Source organism: Lepisosteus oculatus, chromosome 4 (genome assembly GCF_040954835.1).
Source record: "Lepisosteus oculatus isolate fLepOcu1 chromosome 4, fLepOcu1.hap2, whole genome shotgun sequence".
Classification (NCBI taxonomy): domain Eukaryota; kingdom Metazoa; phylum Chordata; class Actinopteri; order Semionotiformes; family Lepisosteidae; genus Lepisosteus; species Lepisosteus oculatus.
This window is the reverse complement of record NC_090699.1, coordinates 56,777,287-56,802,846: the sequence shown is the minus strand read 5'-3', so window position 1 is coordinate 56,802,846 and position 25,560 is coordinate 56,777,287. Positions and strand designations below refer to the sequence as shown.

The following is a 25,560-nucleotide window of genomic DNA, read 5'->3' as shown; positions in this document are numbered from 1 at the left end:
ATGTCTGTTAGATATGGACTGCTATGCCTTATTAAAATAAGTAGCTTTAACATAGAGATTACACAGCCTCAGAAACACTCCAAATGCATCAATATATGTTCCTTTGTTATATGCATCTTACAATGATAAATGTCTTCTATACCACAGATGCACAGAGCAAGAATCTGAACAGTTCAGCTGAGTTTTAAAATTTGTTTTACACAGGATAGGGGTTCTTTAATGATAATGGGTTCCCCTGTAAAAGCTGTGTCAGAATAAACAAGTAAAGTGAGTATTGCTCATTCACCTGCTGGCCTGATGAACAGCAATGCTACACAAGGTGTGATAAAAGCTTTTTCACTGTACTCTCCACAGGTTCTTTTGTCTCTGCGCATGTATTTAGATGCACATTTTCAAGTTCTTATGGAGTTTCTTTCTTTATAACACATTTACAGTAAATAGCAGACAAAATGTAGTACACATTAGTACACAAATTGCAGCTGCCCCAAATTTACAAGTACAACCGTTTATTACAATACCCCACTGTTCCATTACCACAGTATACACCAACCCATTGGGAGCACAACAGGAATGAAACAACCAATAACCACTGATTTGAACACTTCCCCTAAAAGTCTCTTCTTTTTAATAATGTTTAAGACAAAAAATCCCATTACATGATTAGAATTACCCAGGCTGGCGGAACATTAAAATAAAACTTTTATACACTTGATTTAATGAAGGAGTTATGAACAACATTCTCCTTTGTTTAAAATATTTCGATATTTCTGTTCACAGGTGCAGGAAGAAACACTATGCCAGATTATGAAGGACGTCTTTTGCCTTTAGAAACTCACAACAAAAAAGGGCTCCCATGACATTTGACGTCCAGTTCATTAACCATTTGTACAATTCACCATTCTTTTTTGAAGACTAAAATGCACCTGTACATACAAATCTACACACACAGGCAATAAAACTTAATTTGTCTCCCAAACTTTATTTTATCTTCTTCAAAAACTAGTCCGTAAAATTGAACCTCACACCTCTAAAAAGAAAGGTCATGGTCTAAATCAATGTCGAGAAATGCTGCAAAAGAGGAACCTTGGTTCATTGCTCCTGTGTTAAAAGAACACAAAACACATTTGCCAGCTGAGAAATACATTATTATTTTGTGACTCATACACATGGAGGAAAACAGAAAACACCACAACACTAATCCTTCCCTTAAGCTTCGGTTTTTACTGCCTTTTTGGATGAAGTGACCCCAAACTGCTGATGTTGCCCAGACATTCAGGAGTGCCAAGCTGGACACATCTGGTTTCAGCCTGATTTCTTCCATCTAAGCATCTCAGCAGAGTTTTTTCCCTGACAGTATCAACTGGTTAAATCAAACCCAATTGACGTCCTGATTAAAAAAACCCCACCGGAACAAGTCTCAAGATTATCCTAGTTTTCATTTGCTCTTGTATAAATGAAAACCAAAAACCAAACACTAAAAAAAGCATTGAAAAATCAAACAGATTTTCAGAACCCAACCACAGGTCATCCTTATTATCGTTTCTCTACCTAGTACACATTCTTGATCTGCCGCTCTCCGAGTCTTCCTGCAAGCGTTCTCTGTGAAAACTTGCATCTGCTGCTAAAAAGCGGCAACATGTAGTGACTTCAGGTGCCTCCATTGCATTATGATCCAGTTTGGCATGGAATCTGCACGGAGCAGAAAGTCACTAGGATCAGACAATTCCAACCGCTATCTAAAGGAAAAGGAATCACCTCCAGACTTAACTTAGCAAATGTCCTGAACTCAGGTTGTCACACCAATGGAAGAGGCAGCAAAAAACAGCCAGTCAAAAAAGTCAGTCACTCTTCAACCTGTTTTAGCATTTTCATGGTAAACAACGTCACAGCTGTTAAGTGTTTGATTAGCTAAATAACAAAGATAATGATCAGTACTTCCAGGCAATTCTAATCAGCAGCACATGCAGTTGTATAAAATTGCATTCGCTTATGTTTAAATGGAACAGACATACAGAAGACATATTAGTTAATTCTACAGTATTTCATACATTAGAGTACTTTATAATTGTCATTGTTTCAACACGTGCAATTACAAAAAATGATTTGTTTTCCTTAGTATGATGAGGTTTCAGCACTGCATTATTTTATACAGAGTAAAAATGCTTACACTAAAAGTTTACAATTATATATCTTCTCTGTAAAGAAGCTGATATAAAACATTGGATTTATATAAAGAAAAACATCACACGGAGAGCTCCCAAATTGAGCTCACCATTCATTGGGATACTTCTGTTAGTTTCTTTTTTTTTTACAGCATAGAAAATGTCACACTCACTCTCCGAAAGTTAACAGGAATATGATAAAAAGCGTTCAACGCAGTCAAGCTGGAACACTGCAGTCTGTCTGCGTGCTCAGGCCTGGTTCTGTCTACAGACACTCCTAGGCAGTCTCTTTGCATTATTACAGAAGACGTCAGGCCTCTGATTCGCCCTTCTTTCGCCCGTCCTCTCCTGCATCACTGTCTTCTGATTGGCTGTTGCTAAGCACTACAAACTGTCCATCACCACTGGCTGGGTTGGGCCGACTGGAAGCAGCTATCAAGCGACTTTGCTCCTCCAAGTCCTGGGGATCACAGAACAGCACTGTAGGTGTCAGATACTTAGAGCCAGATTCACTTTAGCATTTACCACCATTCTGCACTAGAAAAAGGACAATGGCATTTTAAAATGCTGGTCAAGTCACAATTTACAGAAGATTATTGGATTAGCGATTACTGATGAATAAGCCAATAGGAGAGTGTGTGGTGCTGTGGCTGCAGCCTTTTACCTTCTCAATCTGTTTCTGTTTGCTCAGCTCCTCTTGCTGCTTCTCCTTGGCCTTTTCCAGCTCCTTCTGTTTCTGAGATGCCCTCTGTTCCTTTGAGTGAAGAACAGACCTCTTTCAGTGACACATACTGTATCTGCAGCTACACCACCTTAAGCCTGACCTCTGCAGATAACAATGCAAGATCGCCAGTGCGCTTACGTGACCATATACCTGAAGAATTTTTCAAAAAGCAGATTCTACCACGGTTCGGCAGCATATTGTGAAAACACACCAACTCTGCCAGAAATACATTTTTCCCCGTTTTCCTTCTTAAATATACTGCTTTTTAAAAAAACACATTTTGGAAATTAAAAAACATATTGCAAAGAGCACAATTTAACACTAAAAAATTCCACTGGTAAAAAAAGCTGGTGCACATGACTAATACTATTTATTATCAAAGCCGATTTCTTACCAGCATGCAGTACGTCTCTGATCCAGCCAGTCTGAACTGTATGTTAAGAGCACATCTCAAGCTAATGACATTATTTATTTTGCGTTTTCTCCTCAGTTCGGTGTAAAGTGCATTATTTAGGAATGTAACTTGGACTTCTAATGGGACTTTCTGTACTGTACTGTAAGTCAAAAACACACTTCATCTAACGTATAATCCCAAACCCAACTCTGTTCCATTAATTCTTATGGGAAAAGCCTTCCTCTTTAAGTCATTAGGAAAGTCTACACTCATACAGTCATGTACCTCAATATATATATTTTTATGGGGAGACTTTCCTCTATATACATTGTTTCATGATGCATCACGATTTATGGTCACTAACCCTGATATATATCGGTTTCCACCTACAACACAGTATGACACCAAGTAGGGGGACAATGTGTGGCAGCAGGGGTTATTTTCATGGCCTGACAGTTTTAAAATCGAGGCTGCTCGGGCCTGGGACTTTAGGGGTGAACAAACGAGACCCAGCATCGGTAAAAAACACTTTGAGATCCTCAAGAACGAAAGATCTTGTAAAAGAAATAATACTGTTTCTATTTTATGAGCTGGACCAGCACAGCCCAAGTTTTACAAGTATAACTGTTCTAGAGGTGCACTCCAATCATGTCTTCTTATACACAAAGCCAAGCACCTTCAGTCAGTCTGAATATGTGTCTTCTTACCATCTCTGAATGGAAGGCAATCTGTTTGGCCAGCCCCACACTGTCACAGATCTGTAAATAACAAAACAAAGGGTTTAATATCTGTTCCATCCCCCATGTCTAGACTAAAAGCTGTTTTTTTAAAAAAAACAACACAGGCTGGATAAATATACAGTACGAGCCCCTTGATCAAGTGGTTGTCAATGGCAGTAGTAAGACAGTGATGGACCGACTTTCAAAACACAGGACTTAAGAGTCTCTTTTTGATACTTAGAAAGAGAAACTAAATTTGACCTTCATTTTTTAACGAGACAAATGAGGGGTTGAACAAGTAAGAGCGCAGCAGTTGTGGGATCAAGCTTTGGTCATGCCGTTTGTCCAGCAGGCGATGGCATGCAAACGGAAGAGCACCGCTCAGGGTAGGGTGGGGCTGGTTGGGCCAGGGCAACACAGCGCCCCCCCGGAGGCCTTTCAGGCAGTTGCAGGCTCGCACTGTTGTCAGTGAGGGAAGTGCCTCTCCTCCAATCGATAAGGCGCTACCTTACTGTAAAGTGCGAAAAGGTTAGAGGAGAGAGTCCGTCTGCACTTCCTCAGTCACCTCACCCTCGTGTGTGGTTGTAAATTGTTTGTAATTGTGAGTCAAGATAAGAGAAACCATTGCTGCTTCCAAATTAGGTGGGTTTATAACAAAAGAACCAGAATTAAATGCATTGAATTAGAAAAAAAACAAAATCGAGAACTTATGCTTCCTTTAGTTCAATATTAAGATTTGAAACAGTTTTCTTAAGGAGAAGAGTAATAAGTGGCTCTTTTTTAAACCATTTCAACACCTGAAATCTTATTTATCTTATATAGGCTGTGAGAAAATGAACATGGACAAAGAGCGTGCTCTGAGGTTGTGATAATATGTATTTGTAGCGTACGTGTAGCTCCGGAGAGGTGGCTGAAAAAGCAACACAGCAAGAATTAGAATTCTGTCATGATGAAAAGAGCAATGACTCAGACAGGTCCTTGTCTCTGGACCTCAGAACCCTGTCTGCACACACTGTGGGTTAAGCACCCACTCGATACTGCAAACAAATGAATTCAGGACGCCGCCCACAGTGGGATACGTCTCCTTCTCTGCGTTTAGGTCTTTAAGGGATGCAGGGCGAGTTAACTTTTTCATTCCGTTCCTAGCAGGACTCTAGGGACGTCACAAAAGAGCTGCAAAGCAGGGCAAGCACCTTCTCTCCCTCGTTGTTGGACTCGAAGACGTAGCAGACGGAGACTGGCCGCCCGTCTCGCTGCCCCCCTGCTGTCTGCAACATGAAGCCGAACAGGCGCTTGTTCTCCTGATGGGTGGCGCACAGCACCACGCTGGGCAGAGGGAACTGGGCACAGACAGAGCAGCTCAGTTAATGGCAGTTCATGTCACAGTGGCTCTCTGAGTGTCAATGATGGTACAAAGCCTTTACTACACAGAAGACAGACTCAGTGCTATAACAGTTCCCTAACATCAATCGGACAAATACACAAGGTACCAGACAATGTGATTTTACTTCTTTCTTGACTGGAGTCCAACAGTCAAATGTCAATTTACTATGAAAACCTCATTCAAAATCACGCACAAAAAAGGCATTTCTTTAAGACCACTTGATTTCAGTATGAGAAACAACTTTCACATTAGTGGTTTGAACAGAAAGAGAGACTGTTGAATCCTATTATGCATCGATGCCGAATACATTGTTATTTAAAAGGTCTGACATTTCAATAAAACATCTACACGAGTGATGTCAAAACTTACCCGCAGACGTGTCACTTGAGTCTGAGGATCAATAAGCCTGCAGATAAAAAACACAGAATAACGTGAGACATGATCTGAACAAGATGAAGGGAGAGTCACTGGAATTTCCATATGGACCAATGGCAAAAAAAAGTGGTATTTCTTGCAAATCTTTCTAACAAATAAACCCAGAGATTTGTAGTGTGATCTTGCAATCAGATAGTACACACAGGATTCACCTGTGCTAGATTCTGCACTGAAGCAAACCGCTTGGACATAAGTGAAGAAAACACATTGTCATTGAATGATAGCATGAAGCCCTCGGGTGCTGCATTAAGCACCAGTATGTGTCATTCATTTTTAGCCCATTCTCTTACATGTAGTCAGTGCAGAAAATGTCAAACCGTTCGGTTAGCAAGGCAGAATAAAAGGACAACACAATTATTTAGATGACACAATAACACAGCTAACAAGAATAAAGGGATATTACAAATAATGACTGAAATCAAATGCATAACAAGTCATGTAGTGAAGTTATTTAAGTGCAGTTGCCTGATGAATGAACTCAATTGAAATATAATTTGAAGAAAAGGGCAGATCATTTTCAACCAAAATTGTGGCTCTCCCACATGGTTTGAATGATGACTTCTTCACTGAAAACATTAACAGCAAGACGTGTGTGGAAAGATGTCTTTTCTTCATGAAAAAACAAAACCCCTGGAGCTGTCTGTAGGAAGACCTAGCTAAACTTTTCACCAATTCAACAGAGCACCAGAGAGGGCACTCACTTCAGGCAGTCACAGGTGACCAGCAGGTGGGACTCCGTCATGCGGAAGATGTTGTGAATGGCGCGGGAGGCCAGGATCTGCCGCATGGTCTCATAAATCACGTCGGGACTCTCTGTGGACTTCACTTCCATGGAGCCCAGGAAGCGCACAATGTAGAGCTGGTGGAGGATTGAGTCTGAAACCGGCAAAGACAAGCCCGGTCACACTCACAGAGTCAAAGATAGAAGAGAAAAAATACCAGGAAATGCACGCATCTCAGCCTGCTCTGTGCCTTTATGTTTCTCTTCATGTCATCTGCCATGACAAGCCAAGCATTCGCTGAGCACGCCTCTCTTAGATCTAGCTACACTCCCAGCAGTCAACACTTACTGGATGGGTAGAGTCTCACCTTCACTTTCCCCTTTCGGGGTGTCTCCTGACTCCCCAAATGGGTTCGTCCTTCTTGCAGGAAAGGGTACAAAAAATAAAATATGCAAAATATTATTCAAAAACACATTGCATTAGAGAATTCATCCATCTACATATATGTCCCTGTGTGTAATCTTAAAACAGGACAACAGGAGCAATATTATGGGACACCATGTACAAGGTAAGACTTTCTATTTTTGCATTAGATTTACTGGTAAATATACTGGTGTGATATTTAACGTTACTGAGTGCTGAATTATGCTGACTGCACTCAAATAGGGAAAAATACAGAAGTTAGCATTGTAGTTATTCTTCTCTGCTATGTATATGCAGTCTTACATCCATCAAAAGTCACCGAAGGCTGGTAATATAAATTACCAGTACAAGGAGTGAATGAATTGACCCAACACCCTGCATTTTGGAGTTGGGAGCCCCGACCTGCCAGCCTGTCCCGAGCTCTTGGCCTGCCCAGCGTACTCCTCGCTGACGGGGGAAATGATGTCAAACTGGATGGGCGTGTCCGGGGCCACCAGCGAATCCAGGGACAGCGCTGACACAGCGGGAGACTCTGAGCCCACGGAGCTGGCGCTGCTTGTCCGAGAGGCCTTGTGACGACCGTGCCTGCTTGAAAACCGAGGGGTGAGGTCCTGCAATCCACACATCGCTCAGTCCTCAACCCCCGCCCCCTTTCCTTAACCTTTAGGAAACCCTGACTGAGGCTGAATCCCAAGTTCAAAGTATCTGTCAGTTGGGGGACACCGTTACATTAGGCGTCCCACTCTGAAAATTCAACAGTACGTTACTCATGTGTATTTACATAAAAAATAATCTGTGCTCAGGGATATTTTGTTTAACACAAAATACATCATACATACTGCATACGGGGTGGTATAAGTCACAGAAATGCGTCAGGCCTCAAGCTAGAAATGTGTCGAGTCAGTGCTAGCCTGCTGTGTTTTGGCCACAGTGTGAAAGGCGTTGTCTATCAAGTCAGAGGGCGAGGACTCACGAGGCAGGCCTCAGGCTCTCATGTCTCTGCTGGAAGGAGGGCGAGGGCGTCACAGCGTCCAGCGCTGATTGGTTCACTCGGGCAGCGGTCTCCTGTCAGAGCAGAGAAAACCTCACAACACAGACCGGCGCAGTCGTCCCTGTACTGAGCCCCAATAACTCACATACTTCATGCTAGAACTAAGACACATGTGACGGAGCTTTGGAGGAGACTTCACTGTGAAATATGTGCAGTACACCAGCATGGACATCAGAAAAAAATGTGTTTATGGATTATATGAAACACTGCATTTACAAGGTCCAAAAATATTTAAATGTTTTGTGTCTGTGTTGGGAAAACACGCAGGATGAAGTGTCCAGTTCCTGAATTAAAGCAGCAAAATGGAGGCTTCGTGAAAAGTCTAAAGCAAAATTACAAAACAAGCTTAAAAAAAACACACTAAAACCATAGCCCTGCAAACTTGCCTCTGGGTTTTCGCTGAGGTAAATCCGTTTTGAGACGTTGTTAATCGTCGCTATCCACTGTGGGACAAGAGTGGAATGAAAACAGCCATTAGTAGTTGGTAGTAAAGCTTTTAATGAAACTTAATTAAATAAGGCAGATGGAAGCCTTGCTTTCAAAGCCAGTTTAAGAAGGCACTTTTCATACACCTGTAACTTATAACTAAGTTTAACTTTATTTAAAATTAAGCAATCAAATACAGAATGTGATGGTTAATGTAGAAAAAAAATATCCCTGGAGTACTTTGCATATTTATGTAGGCTAATCCATGTGTATGTTATATAATGTAAAAGAACACTAAAAATTAAACCATTTTCCTCTTATTTCCATATCAATGTATCTATATTCAAAAGAGACTCGTTTGGTTGCTGTGCAACCAAAGACACAGCAAGACATTTTTTATATCATCAACTGCTGCTTTTCTATACTGTATGTCTTTACATGCTTGTCCTTGGCTTCTTCAGCTTAGTCATTTGTCCTTATTTTTCACATCAAACAAAAACATTCACTCCAGAAAAACAGAACTTAACATATGCTGTGGGCATATTACTTTTTGAAAAACTAAATGTACATTAATAAATTGAATTAAACTACTGACAGTTTTGTGTTACGTATTGAGCCACTACTAAACTGTCGTAGGTCTAGTACAGTCATCAGGCAGTACTGTAGTTCTACAAAAGTGTTTAGGTCAGTTTACAGATCTGCTACCAAAAAAACAGAGTCTGTTCAATATGTATTTGTTTCACAAAACCAAAACGGACCTAGATGTGTTGCACAGGATACTTTAACCACCTGAGCCATCTATTCACAAAAAAAGGGTAAGCATTTGCTTATAAAATTTTTTTAATTAAACATTGCTTAATGTTTTTTTTAATCAGCAAAAGAATTCAGGAAAGTCATCTGGCTGAGACAGAAGTACAAACAAATTCAAAGTGCATTGATCCACTGAGAATATTAAACTTTATTTTGGTGTACATAACTCAAACTAAAACATCGCTTGAGTTCTTTCATATGAATCACATGAGAGACAGTAGAAAACTGGAAATAACCAGTCTCTATTTCCAGATAACTGGAAAGTTAAAGAGACTGGCTCTGCAAGAGAGCTGTGCACTGGTCTCTGAATTCATGACAAACACTCATCACTAGGCCTTTATCATTCCTGCCATAAGAACATTAAACACAACATTATCTGGTTGTGTGCTCGTTTGACTCGTGTCAATACGAGTCAAACACGCATCATAAAAGAGTCACTGAATTAAAACTGGAGGGAGGTGGCACCCTCTTCATGTTCCCATAGCAACGGCTCCTGCCCCCTTATCCTAGCGCATGGAAAGACACGTCGGAGACTCCCTCTACGTGGAGGACAAGAGTGGAAAACTCTCCTCTCCCTTACCTCTTCGCAGTCCTTCCTGCTTTCTGCCTGCAAAATCACCACTCTGCAACACACAGAAAGAAGGGTCAGCACCTCCCCCCTCTTCAGTTAAAACAAGGAATCTTACAGAATGTCTCGCCTCAGCAAGTCTCCAGTGCAGCACGGCAGCAGTCACAGCACACTTATTACTAGGGCAGCACATAACGACAAAGTGCCTGTGAAACAAGGAATTACACACAGGGCACATAAAGTCTGGTGAGTGGGAATGACTTCAAATCAATGTAACTTTTATAGACCCTAAAACTGTTTGCAAGTCATAAAATATGATCTCATCTATCATGATCTCTGATTCAATCCATCCCATACCCACCTCCAGATTAGCTACTTACAGCTCGATTGCGAATAATGACAGTTAATTGTCCTTTAATTGAGTTTCAGAGACAGACAAAAAGGGAACGGCTATTATGATGCGTCAACGCTAAATGTTATCCTCTGTTACTACGTAGACTTTTTGTTTCCCTCAAAATTAACAGGGGGAGTTACAAACCATTCACTTGAATCACACAACCAGAAAGTCAGAAAAAAACGGAGAACAGGACACAGACCTTATGTCTACTGCCTGAAGTCCTTCAAAGTTATTTTCTATGGAGGTTACTCTGTCCTTTCCACACAAATAACACTAGCAGCACCCAAAAGGGAAAACTGGCCCTGTTGTGGCTGTTTCAGACCGACATGTTTCCCACGGCCCCGCTGGCCCAGGGCCAGGCTGCCGAGCAGGCCGAGGGCCGCGCTCCTCACTTCTTCCCGTCGAAGGCCGTGATCTGAAAGCAGTAGCGGCGGTCCTCGCAGTCCACCGCCATGACGGAGCAGTTGTCGATGTCCATCACCAGGCCCCCCGCCACGTCCCCCCGCGCCTGGCTCATCAGGTTCCCTCCCTGCGTGAAGAAGTACAGCCGGTCCCAGGAGGACGACACCAGGCTCGTCTTGCTGACGCACACGGAGAGACGCACAGGGGAGCCAGGTAAGCCGACGGGCAGAGCTGTACACCCCCTGCAAACACCTTTAACTTCTACAGACGTGAAGCTACAAAAAGTGCGACCGAGCGGACCTCAGTGATGCCGAGAAATGAAAAGCACACGTATCTTCCTCTTTGAAAAGGGAAGAAAAGAAACACAACGTTTTGGCTGTGGAGCCTTCTTCAGGTGAGATCTGAAGAAGGCTCCACACCTGAAACTTTGTGCTTTTCTTCTCTTTTCAACATGGAATAAACCTTTACTTGTTCCTTTGCAGTCTACTCATGCCGATGCAGCTACCTACTTGAACTATGTTCCTCTTTGGTTTCTTCAGCCTCAGGTTAAGCCTCAGCTTATTTATTATATTAATTACACAGCAGCCAAACATCCCAAAATAAGTATGAGCCCAGTGAAGTGGAAACCCATTGGGCTGTAGTTCATCTAAACAGCTGTAAAACAAGAAGGTATTTGATTTTCTATGGGGACTGGGGAACAGAGATCAGGTCCTGTCTGGGTCTCTGAAGCCTGGAAGGGCTGAAGATCCACTTATTGTTGTCACTTCATCCTGTGTCAGAAAGCGAGCTGGGAGCCAGCTCTTACTTGCGCATGTTGAGGTACCCAGCCTTGCGGGTAAGGTTCCTGTTGATGGGGATCTTGGCGGGGTCAGGATCGGGCATGTACAGCAAGTCACTGGCCTCCTCCAGGTCCTGGATGGTCTGCTGCATCACATCCACCTCTGTGTCCATTTCCCTGCGCACACTGAACCCCCCCCACACAGGCAAGACATCACTTTCATCTTACAAGGCCTCAGTCTGGCTGCAACTCTGGTTTCTAATGGCCACAATCTGGCAGGTTTTGAAGGACACTTAAAATTCCACACTTATGATCTGTGTGGAATGATTAACTTAGACCAACTAAACCTCTGCTGCAAATATTAAAGCCTCTTATCAAACGTCTGGTGAGTTAGAGACCTAGCAAGCCTACCAGACTGCAGCTCTGCAGTAATGACAGGATCACCTGCCTAAAACCACCCAGGCCTTCTAAAGGTAGATGGACCTGAACCTCTAGACTTGTGTTCAAAGGAGGAGGGGTCATTCCATGTTATCTGACTTAGACTGCTCTTGAAGGATACACATGAGGCTGTTGTTGTGACACCACCCACTCAACCTCTGCTCCTGTCATTCTTGAAAAGGAACAGCAGACTGATTACCTTACAAGGAAGCAGAAGAACTTCAAGAAGAGAATCACTGTGTGACCCTCAAAGCTTGCACTATTTTCTCATTCCGTTCTTGAGATTTTCCACCAGGAGTTTCAATCTTTGAACTTCATTATTGCACTGGTTATTCTCTTAGGCAATTAACCTGTCATGATAGGGGCTGTATAAAATGACGGTGCAATAATTTTATGTTAAACCTGAGTGAATGTTATTTTCAACTTGTAAACTCCTGTTACAGTCACAACATGTTTGTGACCAGGGTTGGAAACTCTTGTTCTAGTCAGAATGAGAAGATGCTCCTGTTGCCACAGCCCAGAGAGAGGGGATGCTTACTTCTGCACACTGGTTCCAATGTTCGACAAGAACTCTTCCCACTGCTGTGAGAGGTTTTCAGAGCCCAACTTGAAGAAACTAATCTGGAGGAAGAGAGACACGGGATAAGAAACTCTTCACAATATCTGGTCAGACAGGCTGACACCGTCTGGGAAGAACAGCAACACACATTGTGTCAAACAGAAAGGGCAGTCCTTTCTGGGCTTGTCTGGGTAGCCCATGGTGATTAGGACTCTGCAGAATTACAAACCAACACCTCCACTATGAAAGACAAATGTGTGCCTAGATTTAAAACAGGAACTGGCAAATCATAAAAGAAAAATGAGTAGTGTTCCTGAGATACAATGATGTATGGCAATAGACTGCCACTTCTGTAAGAGTTTAAATATAAATGTTCCTTCAAAATCTATTGTCAGCAGAACACCAGCATGGTGTTCTCTTTTGATTGCCATGTGACACTGTGAACTACACCTTTTTGTTCAATTTGTTATTTGACGTCTGTCAAAACACTGCTGTTGACTTGAAGGAGTTTTCGCTAAAGAGCAGCATCATAGCATAACCATCTCCAATTGATTTCTAAACACGTCCTTCTGCAAATCCTTCAATATGTTGAAAACAGGGGAGGGGAGCTGCAGGTCCATATCTGCAGGATTCGCTACCATCTCCTACATTCAAAAATGAATTCAGTCCTCTTGGAATGGTTCACATCTGGCTCTATGTTGTGCGCTCACTTGACATGGTTTCCATGAAAGACATTTCTGAATATAGGTTATTAAACAGCAGTGTGTCATAATTAAATAAAGCACCCCCAGATACAAGTATAATATAGTATTTCTGTTTTTCCACAATGTTTCTGTACTTGTGGTATTAATATCTGCCTTCTGGATTAGCATTATGATCATCTGTGATATACACCAAGGCATAAGATACTGCTGAGGTTGGGTCTGCTTTTTTTGTACTTGGAGCTACTTCTAACTCAGGCTCTGCTTAAGTAAGGCCATACACACTCTTGTGGGTATAGGGGTTATACCCCAGTATGATCCAAAGATTTCTCGGAAGGAATAGCAAACCTGTGCCTGCATGTATCCCAACAGAGGCTCCAGGAGAGCGATTTTCTTCTTGTACTGCAGAGTGTTGATGGTGCCGAAATAGTGCATCATGGTCTGGTGCTGCTTCTTCCTGGACGTGTACACATCCTCCATTACCTCATTCTTTACCTGAGCCACAGGAGCGAGGATACTGGTTACAGTAGGCACATGATGTCTGATATATCCAATGTCTATGTCTAGTGGTGACAGCACAATAGTCCCCACATATAACACACCTCTGCAGTATGACAGATATTTCCCATTGAGAGAGCTCTGATAGACGGTCATTGCTAGTCACTCTATAGACATTTATTTCTTTCGTGATGTGAAAATTTCATCATCACAGATTTAAAGTTACAGTGATTTATTCACTCAAGGTTGAAACTCTCAAAGAGTATACCGAGGTGAGTTTTTTCAAGTCACCATAAAAAAATCACATTTGTTCAGACACTCAGCTGCTCATTCCGAACCAGGGCAAATATTTTATCAAACAACTAACACACTACCTACGCCTAAACTCAGAAATGAAATGGAGTGAATGGTTCAGTATGCCTAACTTCTGCAAGGACGATGAAAGTCATGCTGCCTGTAATCTCTGTTTGCTTTAGCCAGCCTGAAGTAAAAAGAGTGAAACAGCAAGATGTGTGACTTATACACACAATCTTTAGATGACAATTTCACACATTTACATTGAAGGACACAGAAAACACGAGTTGTTCTGAAGATCAGTGCAAAACGACATTAGTTCTCTCTAAGAAGGTCCTGCAAACCTTTTCGTTGTCCCTCCTCTTGGAGAGGCGGCTGTATCTGTTGATGGCCACATCGTGGTCTGAAAGTAAAAAAACAGCAACAGGTTTTGCCTGAAGCGCCTGAATTATTCGGAACAAACTCTTCACACTTTGCGTGTTGCTCATCAATGTTACTTGACCAGAGCCGAGAAACTGTAGTTATAGTAACAGTATGGGGTTCAAAAGTGAACTGAAGTCGACATAAAGGCCTACATTTCTAAAAAGGTCACAAATGCACAAGGCAGCTTTGAATCTAAGCACAATTTCCTCTACTTTGTACTGCCAAGGAACAGAATTTATAGCTTTGATTTAATCGATACTTCTAACTGAATGAGTGCTCAGTTATTTGGGCTTATTTGCCCTTATAGTGAGGCCCAAGCAGCTGGGATAAAGACACAAACACAACACAAAACAAAATGAACAGGACCCTAACAAGAAGAGCCAGTCATTAGCACTTACCAGTGCTGGCAATCTGGAACACTTCTTTAAGAGTGAGGATTTCTGCAGAGGCAACATAAGTGAATTAGCAACTGGAAAGATGGTCTTAGGGTTAATTGGCTGATCAGGGTTATTGATCACTGAAGCAATTAAATAACCACACATTGACTTTTACCCATTTTCTGCTTTTTAAAAAATCACTCTGCTCCTTTCATCGCTTTCACCAGCACTATCATTCCCCGGCACCGAAACCAGCATTTTTCCTAGCAGGTGTTTATTTTTGATAGCAAGACTCAGCTGGAGAACAAAAGCCATTTACTGTTCTTCTTCAGTTCATATACTGTAATAGCATGCCATTTTCAACACAGCCCGAGTGAAACTACTACACAAGACTGCAATCATGACATAATAAGGAATGTGTACTAACCACCGAAGAGAATGTGTTTCATAATTGGTATAGCAGAGCTAAAGGTAGCTTTGCATTGATTATCTCATCTTTTGTTCATAGTGCTAAGCAAGCTTTACTTTAAAGAAAGACAAAAGCAACAGTATGTACTGTATGTTCTTCATGACACAGGTTTTCCTTATGACAGCCACAGTAGATATATAGTTTCACCATGTTGTAGCATGTTTATACCATGTTATTTTTCTCTACTATAATTTGTTCACCACATTCTCACCATGTTGCTCTTTACCGTGATGTTCACAGTAAATTCCAAAAAGGAGACTGACACACTGAGTCAACTTACCCTTTAAATCCCTCTCTTTGAACTGTGTGATGGGAAACATCATGGCGTCTGCGAGCTGTGTGGAGAGGACTGCATGACAGGAGCTGAGCTGTAGTTAAAGAGGGGCGAACTCCATGAGTGCGAGACATCATAATCACATGCAGGCCAACAAACTGGTATGGATATGTTGTAGAAAAAGTTCCAAGTTAAGGGAAGTTAAACTAAAATTATACAATGAGGTAAGACCTCAGACAGATTACAGCGTACAATTGTGTCAGCATGCTACAAAAGCACATTTCTGCCCAGGCAAGATGCCCAGGACTTGAAGATTGTCCTGAACTGAGTAACTGAATATAGTAGCACATTTTATATACTGCAAATAAAAGGCAGGTTTTTACAGAACGAATGTGATGAAAATCATCAAGTTGTTGAAGTGGACTGACTGGGATCCGTCAAGAATATATCAGGATGGGATAAATGAAGTCGAGGGAAAGATTTATCACCTATGTAACCCTCACCATTCAGACCTTAATTCTTTTACACTGCGTATGTGTACTGTGTGTGTCAGTAAATGCTGTATCCACTGATTAGACAAAACACTAGTTCTGACATGATTAGTCAAGCCAATAAAGCCCCTTTGAATTAAGGTCAGATACTCAATCAAGGCCACTTGTAAGGATCAATGCTCTCAGCCTCAAGGTCACTTCAATCTTACTGACGTTAATGAACTTTCGTCTAATGCAACACATATTTCATTCTAAATATTGTGCTGCTATAATTACTCAACGTGCTTCTACTGCAGTAAGGCCTTGTCAACTATTTACTGGCTGCAAACCTTCATACAGCCTGCAGTATGACGTAATTTACACCACCTACACAAAGTATTTTTGTCTATGCTTGGAGTACGGAAACTTCACAAAAACAATTTCCTAATGTTACAAAAACTAAGATGCTTAAGACAGATCCATTTGAATGGCCTTTGCAAACTCTTCCATTAGGATAGGCTTATTTGATACTTTATGGCTTGGTGTTGTCGTTTCCTTACCAAAATAAAAGATCTATTGTTTACCACAGTGGTAATCGTTCAAAAAAATCTGGCTCCCTGCCTCTTCCGTAAAGTCTTGGCACAAATAAACCAGCCCTCTGGAGGAACGACGCAGGACAAGACTCACTTCATCAATGACTTTGGCAAACTGCTGCAGAGTGGAGCTCATCACCTCGTCATCGCCACCCAGGGGAAACCGCTGCCGGAACGCAGTGAGACCATTAGTACATGAGACACAGTCCTGTCCACTGGTGTCCCAGTAGGCAGAGCTCCCTTCCACCTGGGCCAGAGTCTCCTAACCAGTGCTCCAGTACCGAGACCAGGAACCCTGGTTTGCAGAAGGTGCAGACCTTCGGATGAGACGTTAAGACATCCCACTGTTTGAAAGGTGTCTAAAATTCACTTTGGGCTGCACAATCTGGCCTCCCGAAACCCCACCACCTTAAATCACTCAGCAAAGCAATTTCTCATTAGTCCACTGTTTCACACAGGTGGGGGGCTGCAGTTCCAGCAGTGCAGGAGGTGGATATAGATAAAGCACTTAAAAATCGTATGTGATGAAAACTGCCATAAAAATGCAAACACTATTATTATACCAGATATTATGCATGATCACAAACAGGAGAGAGCTCCGTATGTGTGTATTATTTGTCTATATTTACTATAATGCACATACAGTACTTTAAATGCATGTGTGGCTCAAAACGAACAAGCTGTGTGTGTGTAATAATACACACAGTGACATTTTCATTGACCGCACCATTATTCATAAGCAGCTATTCGAACCCGAACAGTTGAAAAAGGCCTTACATCTGCCATGACGTTTAATATGTATGCTGTAAATCTGAATTTTTGCATATTTTTTATTTAGGTTTAGTTGGCCTCTTCATAATACTATATGATATTATAATAATACCATAAACATGTTTTGACTAGGGAGCTGCGTCAGCATGTGTAGGCTGCAAAGGAACAGGTAAAGGTTTATTCCATGAATGAAAAGAGCCATTTTGGGTGTGGAGCCTTTTTCAGGCGTGTCAAGACGTCTCTTTTCTCTTTTTTAGCAGGAATAAACCTTTACCTATTCCTATAAACACTGTTCTTTGCAAGTAAGTTATTCTCTCAGATGGAAAGACAAAGTTACAGGTATGAATAATTTTGCATACAATTTAACTGTAAAAGAAGGATTTCAAAAAGATATGGACGCTCCAGATCCTGAGAACTGGCCGTACCTGTTTCTCATATTCCTTCAGGAGCTTGGAAGTGAGGTGAGTGGCAGCGCTCAGCTCATTCTGCAAGACAGAAAATGTAAATTAGACTGTTGGGTACTATGTGCCATTGCTGCAGTAGTCTGAGTACACTAGATTCTAAGAAGCTAAGTAACTGGGCCTGGTCAGTACTTGAGTATAGAGACATCTAAGGAAAATTACATATCTCGAAGCACTGGTCTTACTGGATTTGGAGGGGACACAATCGCTCCTGGGCCTGAAACAGCACAGTAGTACCCAAGGCGCCGAAGGTGCCTTTTATGAGTTTTAGGTGGAGAGCATTAGGCTTTCCACTGCATGTCTTTCACAAGCAGGGGTGGTAACCCTATCATTTTACCTTAATTAGTGCTAAAGTCTGGTTCTTGCCCCACCTATAACCTCTGGGTCTCTCTACGAAAAGAGATTCAACAGACACTGAATACAATGATAAATTAAAAGGGGATTATCATATCACGTATCTGCTGTGTAGGTCAGCACAGCAATAATGTCCTTTTAAGAACTGAGCCAGCACTCATTACTAATGATGAGGCAACAGGTGATGGGAGCTGTCTAGTAGTCACTCACAGCACAGGTACAAACAGACAAGGAAGCAGTACCAACAAACAGATGTTGATTACACCACATGTACTTTGTACTGTCATGTGGTATTTGTTATGCAAATCTTAGAAGAGAAGACTGCGTTGTGTGACTTTGTGTTGATCTCATTTCTACCTAACTGAACTGAATATTTCTGGCACTGCTGCAATGATCTGCTCCAAAAAAAAGGATGCTGTTCACACCAGATGGCTGTAGAATCACTGCAGGAATCCTAGTTATAAATACACTGTATGGAAGTTAGCTGCAACAGTGGACTCACTCATTGTAGGGACTGATCAGAGTGCCTTCTCAGCTGACACATAGTCACCACCTGCTGTTTCGTGCCAAAGAATCAGAGTTCATTCAAAACAAACATACTTTCACAGGCTCTCTAACAATGCAGCTATTCCTGTTGGAGTAGGCGATGCCCCACCTGCACGACAGCAGCATTGGTGTCTGGTGTGGCTGGGAAGCAACATCAAAAGTGCTTGACTAAGGAATTAAACACCTTTGCTAATAACAGCAATTTGCAGCGAGTGAGGAAGTGGGTTTACTAAAATACTGTTTCCGATATCTGTAAGGTTATTGTTATCCAACTACTAAAAATTCAGGAATTCACTGTACATATTTGGGGCTCTGCGTCAACAGAACAGTTTTCATCAGAAAGTCAGTAGCAGCAGTGAGAACTGGGTAATTTCTCAGAGTCCTGAAATGAACTCCACAGCAAAAACCTTCAGTAACAGCAGGTTACAGCAAAAATAATAATGATGTTGCAGAGGCTGCAGTCAAATCCACTGCAGCCCATCATTTTAGAAAGTGAGAGTTGGCGCTCTGTGTGCTGTCGAGGTGGTTTCCCTGTGTTTGTGTCTGCCTGCTCAGCGGCAGAACTCTAAACTGTGGACTAAATGCCCAACGCTTTGAACCGTTGTGGGTAATGTGGCATTGAAGCCTTAAAATGAGATAACGAGGGATATAATTCACCCTGTTATCCTCACACTGTTTATAACACACATGAAACAGCCAAAAACACTCATATGGTATCACACACTGTTCCAGCACTACAGCCATAAACTCACTTGCCTGCCAAAACTATGTTTTTGCAAGCTGACCTGAGCTGGAAGTAACGTGCTTCTATTCAACTGTAGATGTGCATTTGCAACTGTTACTATTGCCACTCGTGTTCCAAGCGCTCATGGCTGGCATTTCAACCAATATTGTAGTTGCGGTACAACTGCTACCCAGCTTCTGGCTGAACTCAGCTGTGTGGCTGGTTTGTCTCACCTGGGCATCATAGATCCTCTGCATGGCTTGGAACAGCTGGTGGGAGTAGCTGGAGATGGCTTCTACATCCTCCTCAAACACCCCCAGCAAGGAGCGGGTCTGTGTCGGGGAAAAACAAGAGCAGTAAGCAGCAGGGAATGGGCACAGCTCCTGGACGGAAGCTTCTGGACTACAGTTGCCTGCAAGATGCCTACTGCCCCTCTATCCAAACAACTCTCTCACACTCTCTCTCACACTCACACTCACACTCTCTCTCACACTCTCTCTCACACTCTCTCTCACACTCTCTCTCACACTCTCTCTCACACTCACACCAGGGCCAATATTCCCAGAGCCAACTAATTCTTTTTCTGGACTGTGGTTGAAAACCAGAGCACCCAGAGAAACCCACATGCACATGGGGAAAACACAGAATAAACAGATAGCACCCCAGGAATGGAACCCAAGACCCCGGCCATTTTAATGCATTTGTTCTGTGCATCAGGTGCTCTTGGGCGTTCTGACTCCCTATCCCATTTAAATATTTCCTGGCAGACTGGGAGACACCACTGCAGGTAGGATCCCTTTGGTACAATGCTCTGAAGGGAACTGATTGAACAAAGCACAACCAGATTCTGTGCAACACTAATACCCCTCCCCAGTTCAAGAAATGCACTAGTTAAATGCACTAAGAATCCAAGACGAACATTGTTATCCCTACTGCTTAAGCAATAGATGGAAACACAGCAATGGTGTAATTCAGGTACGCATTTGCAAGCTGGGGCAAAGTGCTTACACTCACAGAGTTGAGACTGCTTTCTGTTTTCCTTCCTGTGCTAGGTGGTCTTAATATTCTGTGAAACATTTCCAGGTTTTCAATACAGTAAAAGAGGACATCAAATAAGAAAATAAGCAACAGAAAAAAGGACATGTTCTTCCCATTACTACTAATACCAGGGCAAAGTTCCTGTGGAATGGGGAAGGATTTTAAAAAGGAACCACCATTAGTGTGCAAAAGGCTAAATTTAACGTATCATCTCAGTGCTGGTGAACTGAGAAAAAACAACTTCTCAGTGTGATACTAAATACATTTACTTGCTTGTTAGAAATGATCCCATATGTTCTCAGCAGTTCCCATACTTCAGATCACAAATGGCAGTTTTAAATGATTAATAAATGTTTCACCTTCATTAGGCATTACATTTATGTGCATTTCAAAGGCTAAAGGCACTTGCTGTTTCTGAAACGACCAGATACACACTCCGACATGACCTGGACATGACTGTCCCTTCAGCAGCCAAACACTGAAGAAAGTACAAATCTCGTTGTTGCAATACTGCAAGGAGGAAGGGGAAGATCTGCAGGGAGCAATGACTTCAGACTGCAAAATCAAAGCGGACATTGCCCAGAGTTCATCTCCCAAAGAGCCTGACGTGAACAGTGTGCCACTAAAAAAAAACTGAATCTCAGCCACATGCAATCTGTATGCTCAGAGAAGTCTTCTTTTGTGTGAATTAAAATAAAAATGGGTGGAGAGGGATTTACAACACATTTTTTTTACTGAACTTTCAGAGTCAATGTAGCCGACTCATTAGGCTGTGAATGTGTGTCACTCATCATCCTTGAATAAGGCATAGAACTAAAAATTGTATGCATCTAGTATAAATAAAATAAATACAATTTGGATCTATAAATTTAGATATAAATATAAATAGTGTTTGCAAGATGTTTGCCCACTTTGTATAAAAATAAAAAAAATCAACGGATGACCTATTAACATAGGTGCAGCGAGAGTTGTTGGAACTTTTACATCCTACTGTCTGTAAATCTTGGACAACATGAAAATTATCCATCTATCCATCTTCTAACCGCCTTGTCCAATACAGGGTCATGAGGGAGCTAGACCCTATCCCAGCGTGCATGATGACAACTGAGTTATTTTTCTATCAGAGGGAGCATTCCCACTTTATGTGAACGCTCCTTACTTTTAAACAAAAACCGAAATTCAGGCCAGAAAGGGTTAAAGGAAACACTAGGAAGAGATAACTGGTGTCACTCAGGAGAGAAACTGGTGATATGCAAGGAAGGGAGAATTGCGCCAAGAGGGCATAAAAAAATAGGAAAACGCAAATGAAGGGATATTATTGATTTACGTGATTTTCTCGACGAGTTAGATAATTAATAGGTAGCGGCTGTTACCCAGACCGAAAGAGCATGGAAGAGACAAAAGGCCTTTGCAGTAGTTGAGGAGCTTGGCTGCCGAGGTTGAGGCCTGTGGCCCAGAGCCCCTGGCAACGCAGGACAAACAGCAACAGGGGCGCTTGCCACCGAGCCGAGACCTACTGTAAAACTGCTGACCGCTCGAGACGTCTGCATGAAGTATGCGGCAAAAAAAAAAGGGTGCCAGTGGGTAAGAGCAGGTCTCCGTAGGAAATAATAAAATTTAAAGTTTTAAGTGAATCCGAGGAGGCTGTGTTGGACCTACTGTACAAAACGTCCTGCAGAGTGAGCTCATTACAGACCATAGTAAACTGCTTTAGCCACAAAGGAAGAGGTGAGCCCACCAACTGAGGTCACACTGATATGGCCTTGGAAAGCTGCAGGAATCCAAAACAGAAGACTTGTCTCTAGATACACCACACTAATTGTATTCATTTTATGTTTAATATTTCAGCTATACGTCCGACGGTTATGACTACCGTGATAATCTGTGTACTGTAATAGAAAATAGAGCATCCCCAGTGACCCCAAAGTTCAATCATGAACCAAGAGTTACAGTATTTTAACTGAGGCCCACAAAAGTAAATAAATAACACCTTAACCTGTTGTGGTATATTTAAGGCTTTATGGGCAGCTGAAGGAGACGACTAAAAATTAAACACAGATTCCAGGCTAGATATTCTCTGTGGCATGCTAAAATATCGTTGAATTTGGAAATGACCTTGAAGTTGTGCTTGTACAGTATTTTGCAGCAAAACGTAATTATTCACACACAACGCCTGACATTGAAAAGGATAAGTGAAGGCCTGTGTCAAGAAAAAAGCAGAAGCTTCACAACTATTCAGAGAAACACAAAAATAAACTAGAATTCCTGAACATCTTCCAAGTGTTCCACTGAATCAATATTATTAATATACAGTATGTATATAGCAGAGAGGCAAAAGGCAACACAAGGAAAGGGGTTATGTTATCCGAGTGTGAATTCAGATGAAAATCACGGTAAAATTCTTAAATCTTCGTCTCATCTCTTTCGTGAGCTCGTCGTAGCTGCTTCTGAAACCCGCGTGTAGAGATTTTGCGCAGCTGCGGCTGCGTCACGTCACGCAGCGCGTGGCCGTGGACTTGTACAGACGGAACTGTGCGGAATCTGTCCTACAAGAGCGTGACGTCACTTTCAAAAACTGTCACCCTGACACCTTGATATGGTCAGACAATAAACTCTCTTAATTCTGCCTTTTCGTGTTAAATACTAAAATAGTGCGGTACTGAACTCACTGAAGCAGAATAAAAAAAAATCAAACAGCGTTACAAAATTAAAATGAAAAAGCAAGCTAATTGGTTATTTCGAATACTCCGTTTTATTAGATAATGCTCTATATTTTTTAAAAAGTTTAAACTTTAAGGATTACACTTTCACTTAAGATCCTTTTTTCCCTAAAGACACTTCAATGTTGGGTTTTTTTTTCAGGGATTTTCATTGTCCCTGGCCTATAAAACAGCATACAACAGGTTGGACTGGATCTGTCAGTACACAGTAACCTGCTATACAACTCTATAGCTGTATACAATGTTACAGTACAAATGTTTACAATAGCTTTCAATGGTTTTTTACAGGACATTTAATTTTTTTCTATGACCTTTTCAGGCCTGCAAACAGAACCAGCAATATTCCAGCTTGCCAGAGCACTCATGAAACCAGCAGAGGGGAAAAGCGATAGCTCATGATTCATGCCATGCAAGCAAATAAGACTGGCACTGTAGAGCAGTTTGGCTCGTCCTCAGTTTTACAGACTCCTGCAGAAACTGTAACGAAACACCTGCCTCAGAGTTTGGCTTATATAAGAGACTGCAGGTTATGAAATTCCGTATGGGTTTAACTGCTGTGAAATGGTAGTTCGTGGAACAAGAAGAAAGATATCTTGCTTAGGAAAAGGAACATACAGTATACTTCAGTAAATTTGTGGTGTTCCGTGAGCTGCTTTGAGGCTCCAGTTTTGATTGTGACAAAGGCCACACTCTTCCTCAGGGACAGGTGAATAATATCCAGTCAGCTTCAACCAACCACTAGTAACAGCTAGATGGGAAATAAAGTACAGCCATTTCTTAAGAGTAAGACTGCTGCTTCATGCTCATCTCCTGTATTAGACTGAATGTGGCGAATTCACACAGAGCTTTAAAACCGTCATAACAATATTATTTAAGGTGTGGCAGTTGAGGAAGAACCTTTGGTTGCAAACCTAATACACTCAAGCCAACCAAGTCTGTACTTAACTGTATAAAATGCATGATCAATAACTGCTTTCATATTATATTTGCTGTTTTAAAAGAAAAAAGGGTGGTTGTAGAGCTCTGGCAGTATAAACAGCCGGGGATATAGGTCTCTCAAGAGGACTAAGGTTCAAAGAATGATTTAATCGAGGAGGCTATATCGCTTCCTGTCATTCAAAGTCGCACGGTTTTCCAAATGAAGTCGCTTCAGTTCTTGACACGTTGCTGTGGCACGATAGTTGGGGGGTAAATCTGTGATTTAAAGCTCCGGTTTGTGAAGAACACGCCCCACAAATACCAGCCACCGGAGTGGAACGAAAATAACGCTTCAGGAAACGAACACGATACAATTGTCTTTCACTGTCACCAGTTTTTTTTTTAAAGAAAGATAACATAATATTTTCAACGTCACATCATAACTTGGAAACAACTTATCCCCATGACATCTGGCATTCTGCTAGAATACTACCTCAATAGGCTGATTTAAAAAAAAATCCTGTCAGTTAACACGTATTATTCTGGATTGTTGCATTTCTGTTCTGTCAGGGAATCTTGAAATAAGGATGGATGACTCACTCAATGACTCAATGAAGCTTTTTCGTCCCTTCGTGTTTATGCACATACTTTTAAATCACAAACCATTACCTTTTAATGGCTAATCAAACGTTATCTAGTAAGAGAAAGAACACAGTCGAGAAATGACGCTTTTCACTCTTCATAAAAAAAGTGATTTAGTAGGGTAAACGAGCCAAGAGAATAATTTGCGATCACATTCTTGTCATTAGCAGTAAACGGCGCTGCAAGAGACCATTTCTGAAAATCCGAATTTTAATACGTATTTATACAAAGAGGCAGCTGTGTCAAACGTACACATACTGTATACATGCGCATATAAACACAAATAGCTAGCGTGCTATTATTGTATTATTTCTACAGTATATAAAAATGCGGTGCTAATCTCAATTATGGTGCTTGTCAAACTCTAGTTTGACTGTACTGGAAAAGCAATTTTGTAGTAACAGCTGTAGCAAGCCAAGATTCTTAATATATGTGATCAGATTTTTTCAGATATTGGAAGGTAAAACTGTATTTTGCAATCTTTTACCGTACTAACAGTCTTTCTTTGTATACATATAAAATAACTTGAATTCCCATTACCTGCGGACTATCTTCCAATGTCTCCTCTATCGGTAGTTTATCAATCCCAGGCATATTTCTAATTTATATTAAACTGAATGCAAAAAACGAAAAAAAAGTGACAATAAACAATCACTCCCACAGAATACCAGAGACCAACAATATCCACAACACCCAACCCAGCTTTCTCCCGAAGCGGAAATTCCGCCTTCGTTTTTTTCTGATTGGGGAACATACTCTCCCGGAGATTTATATCATTTCCTTGTTCAGTTTCACTTTACGTCACAGTGTAATGACAGTGGACAGTGGTGGCGAAATTGAAGCCATTTTGGCTCTAAGAAATAGTTAGTATACCTTTCTATACGTTTTATATGGA

At 41.6% G+C, this 25,560-nt stretch overlaps 1 protein-coding gene across 1 annotated transcript; it reads right to left on the bottom strand.

Moving 5' to 3' along the window:
* Window positions 1-489: 489 nt before the first annotated feature.
* On the bottom strand, window positions 490-25,386 carry appl1 (adaptor protein, phosphotyrosine interaction, PH domain and leucine zipper containing 1). The gene is made up of 22 exons (XM_015347993.2): window positions 25,206-25,386; window positions 19,581-19,679; window positions 17,688-17,747; window positions 16,586-16,657; window positions 15,435-15,522; window positions 14,707-14,748; window positions 14,230-14,288; window positions 13,442-13,588; window positions 12,372-12,454; window positions 11,423-11,581; window positions 10,608-10,796; window positions 9,831-9,873; window positions 8,401-8,457; window positions 7,937-8,028; window positions 7,366-7,548; window positions 6,908-6,957; window positions 6,520-6,694; window positions 5,753-5,789; window positions 5,193-5,339; window positions 3,988-4,038; window positions 2,827-2,916; window positions 490-2,622 (listed from the first exon to the last, which is right to left on the bottom strand). The coding sequence occupies exons 1-22, from the start codon at window positions 25,257-25,259 to the stop codon at window positions 2,473-2,475; spliced, it is 2,127 nt and encodes a 708-aa protein (XP_015203479.1). The 5' UTR covers window positions 25,260-25,386; the 3' UTR covers window positions 490-2,472.
* Window positions 25,387-25,560: the final 174 nt, after the last annotated feature.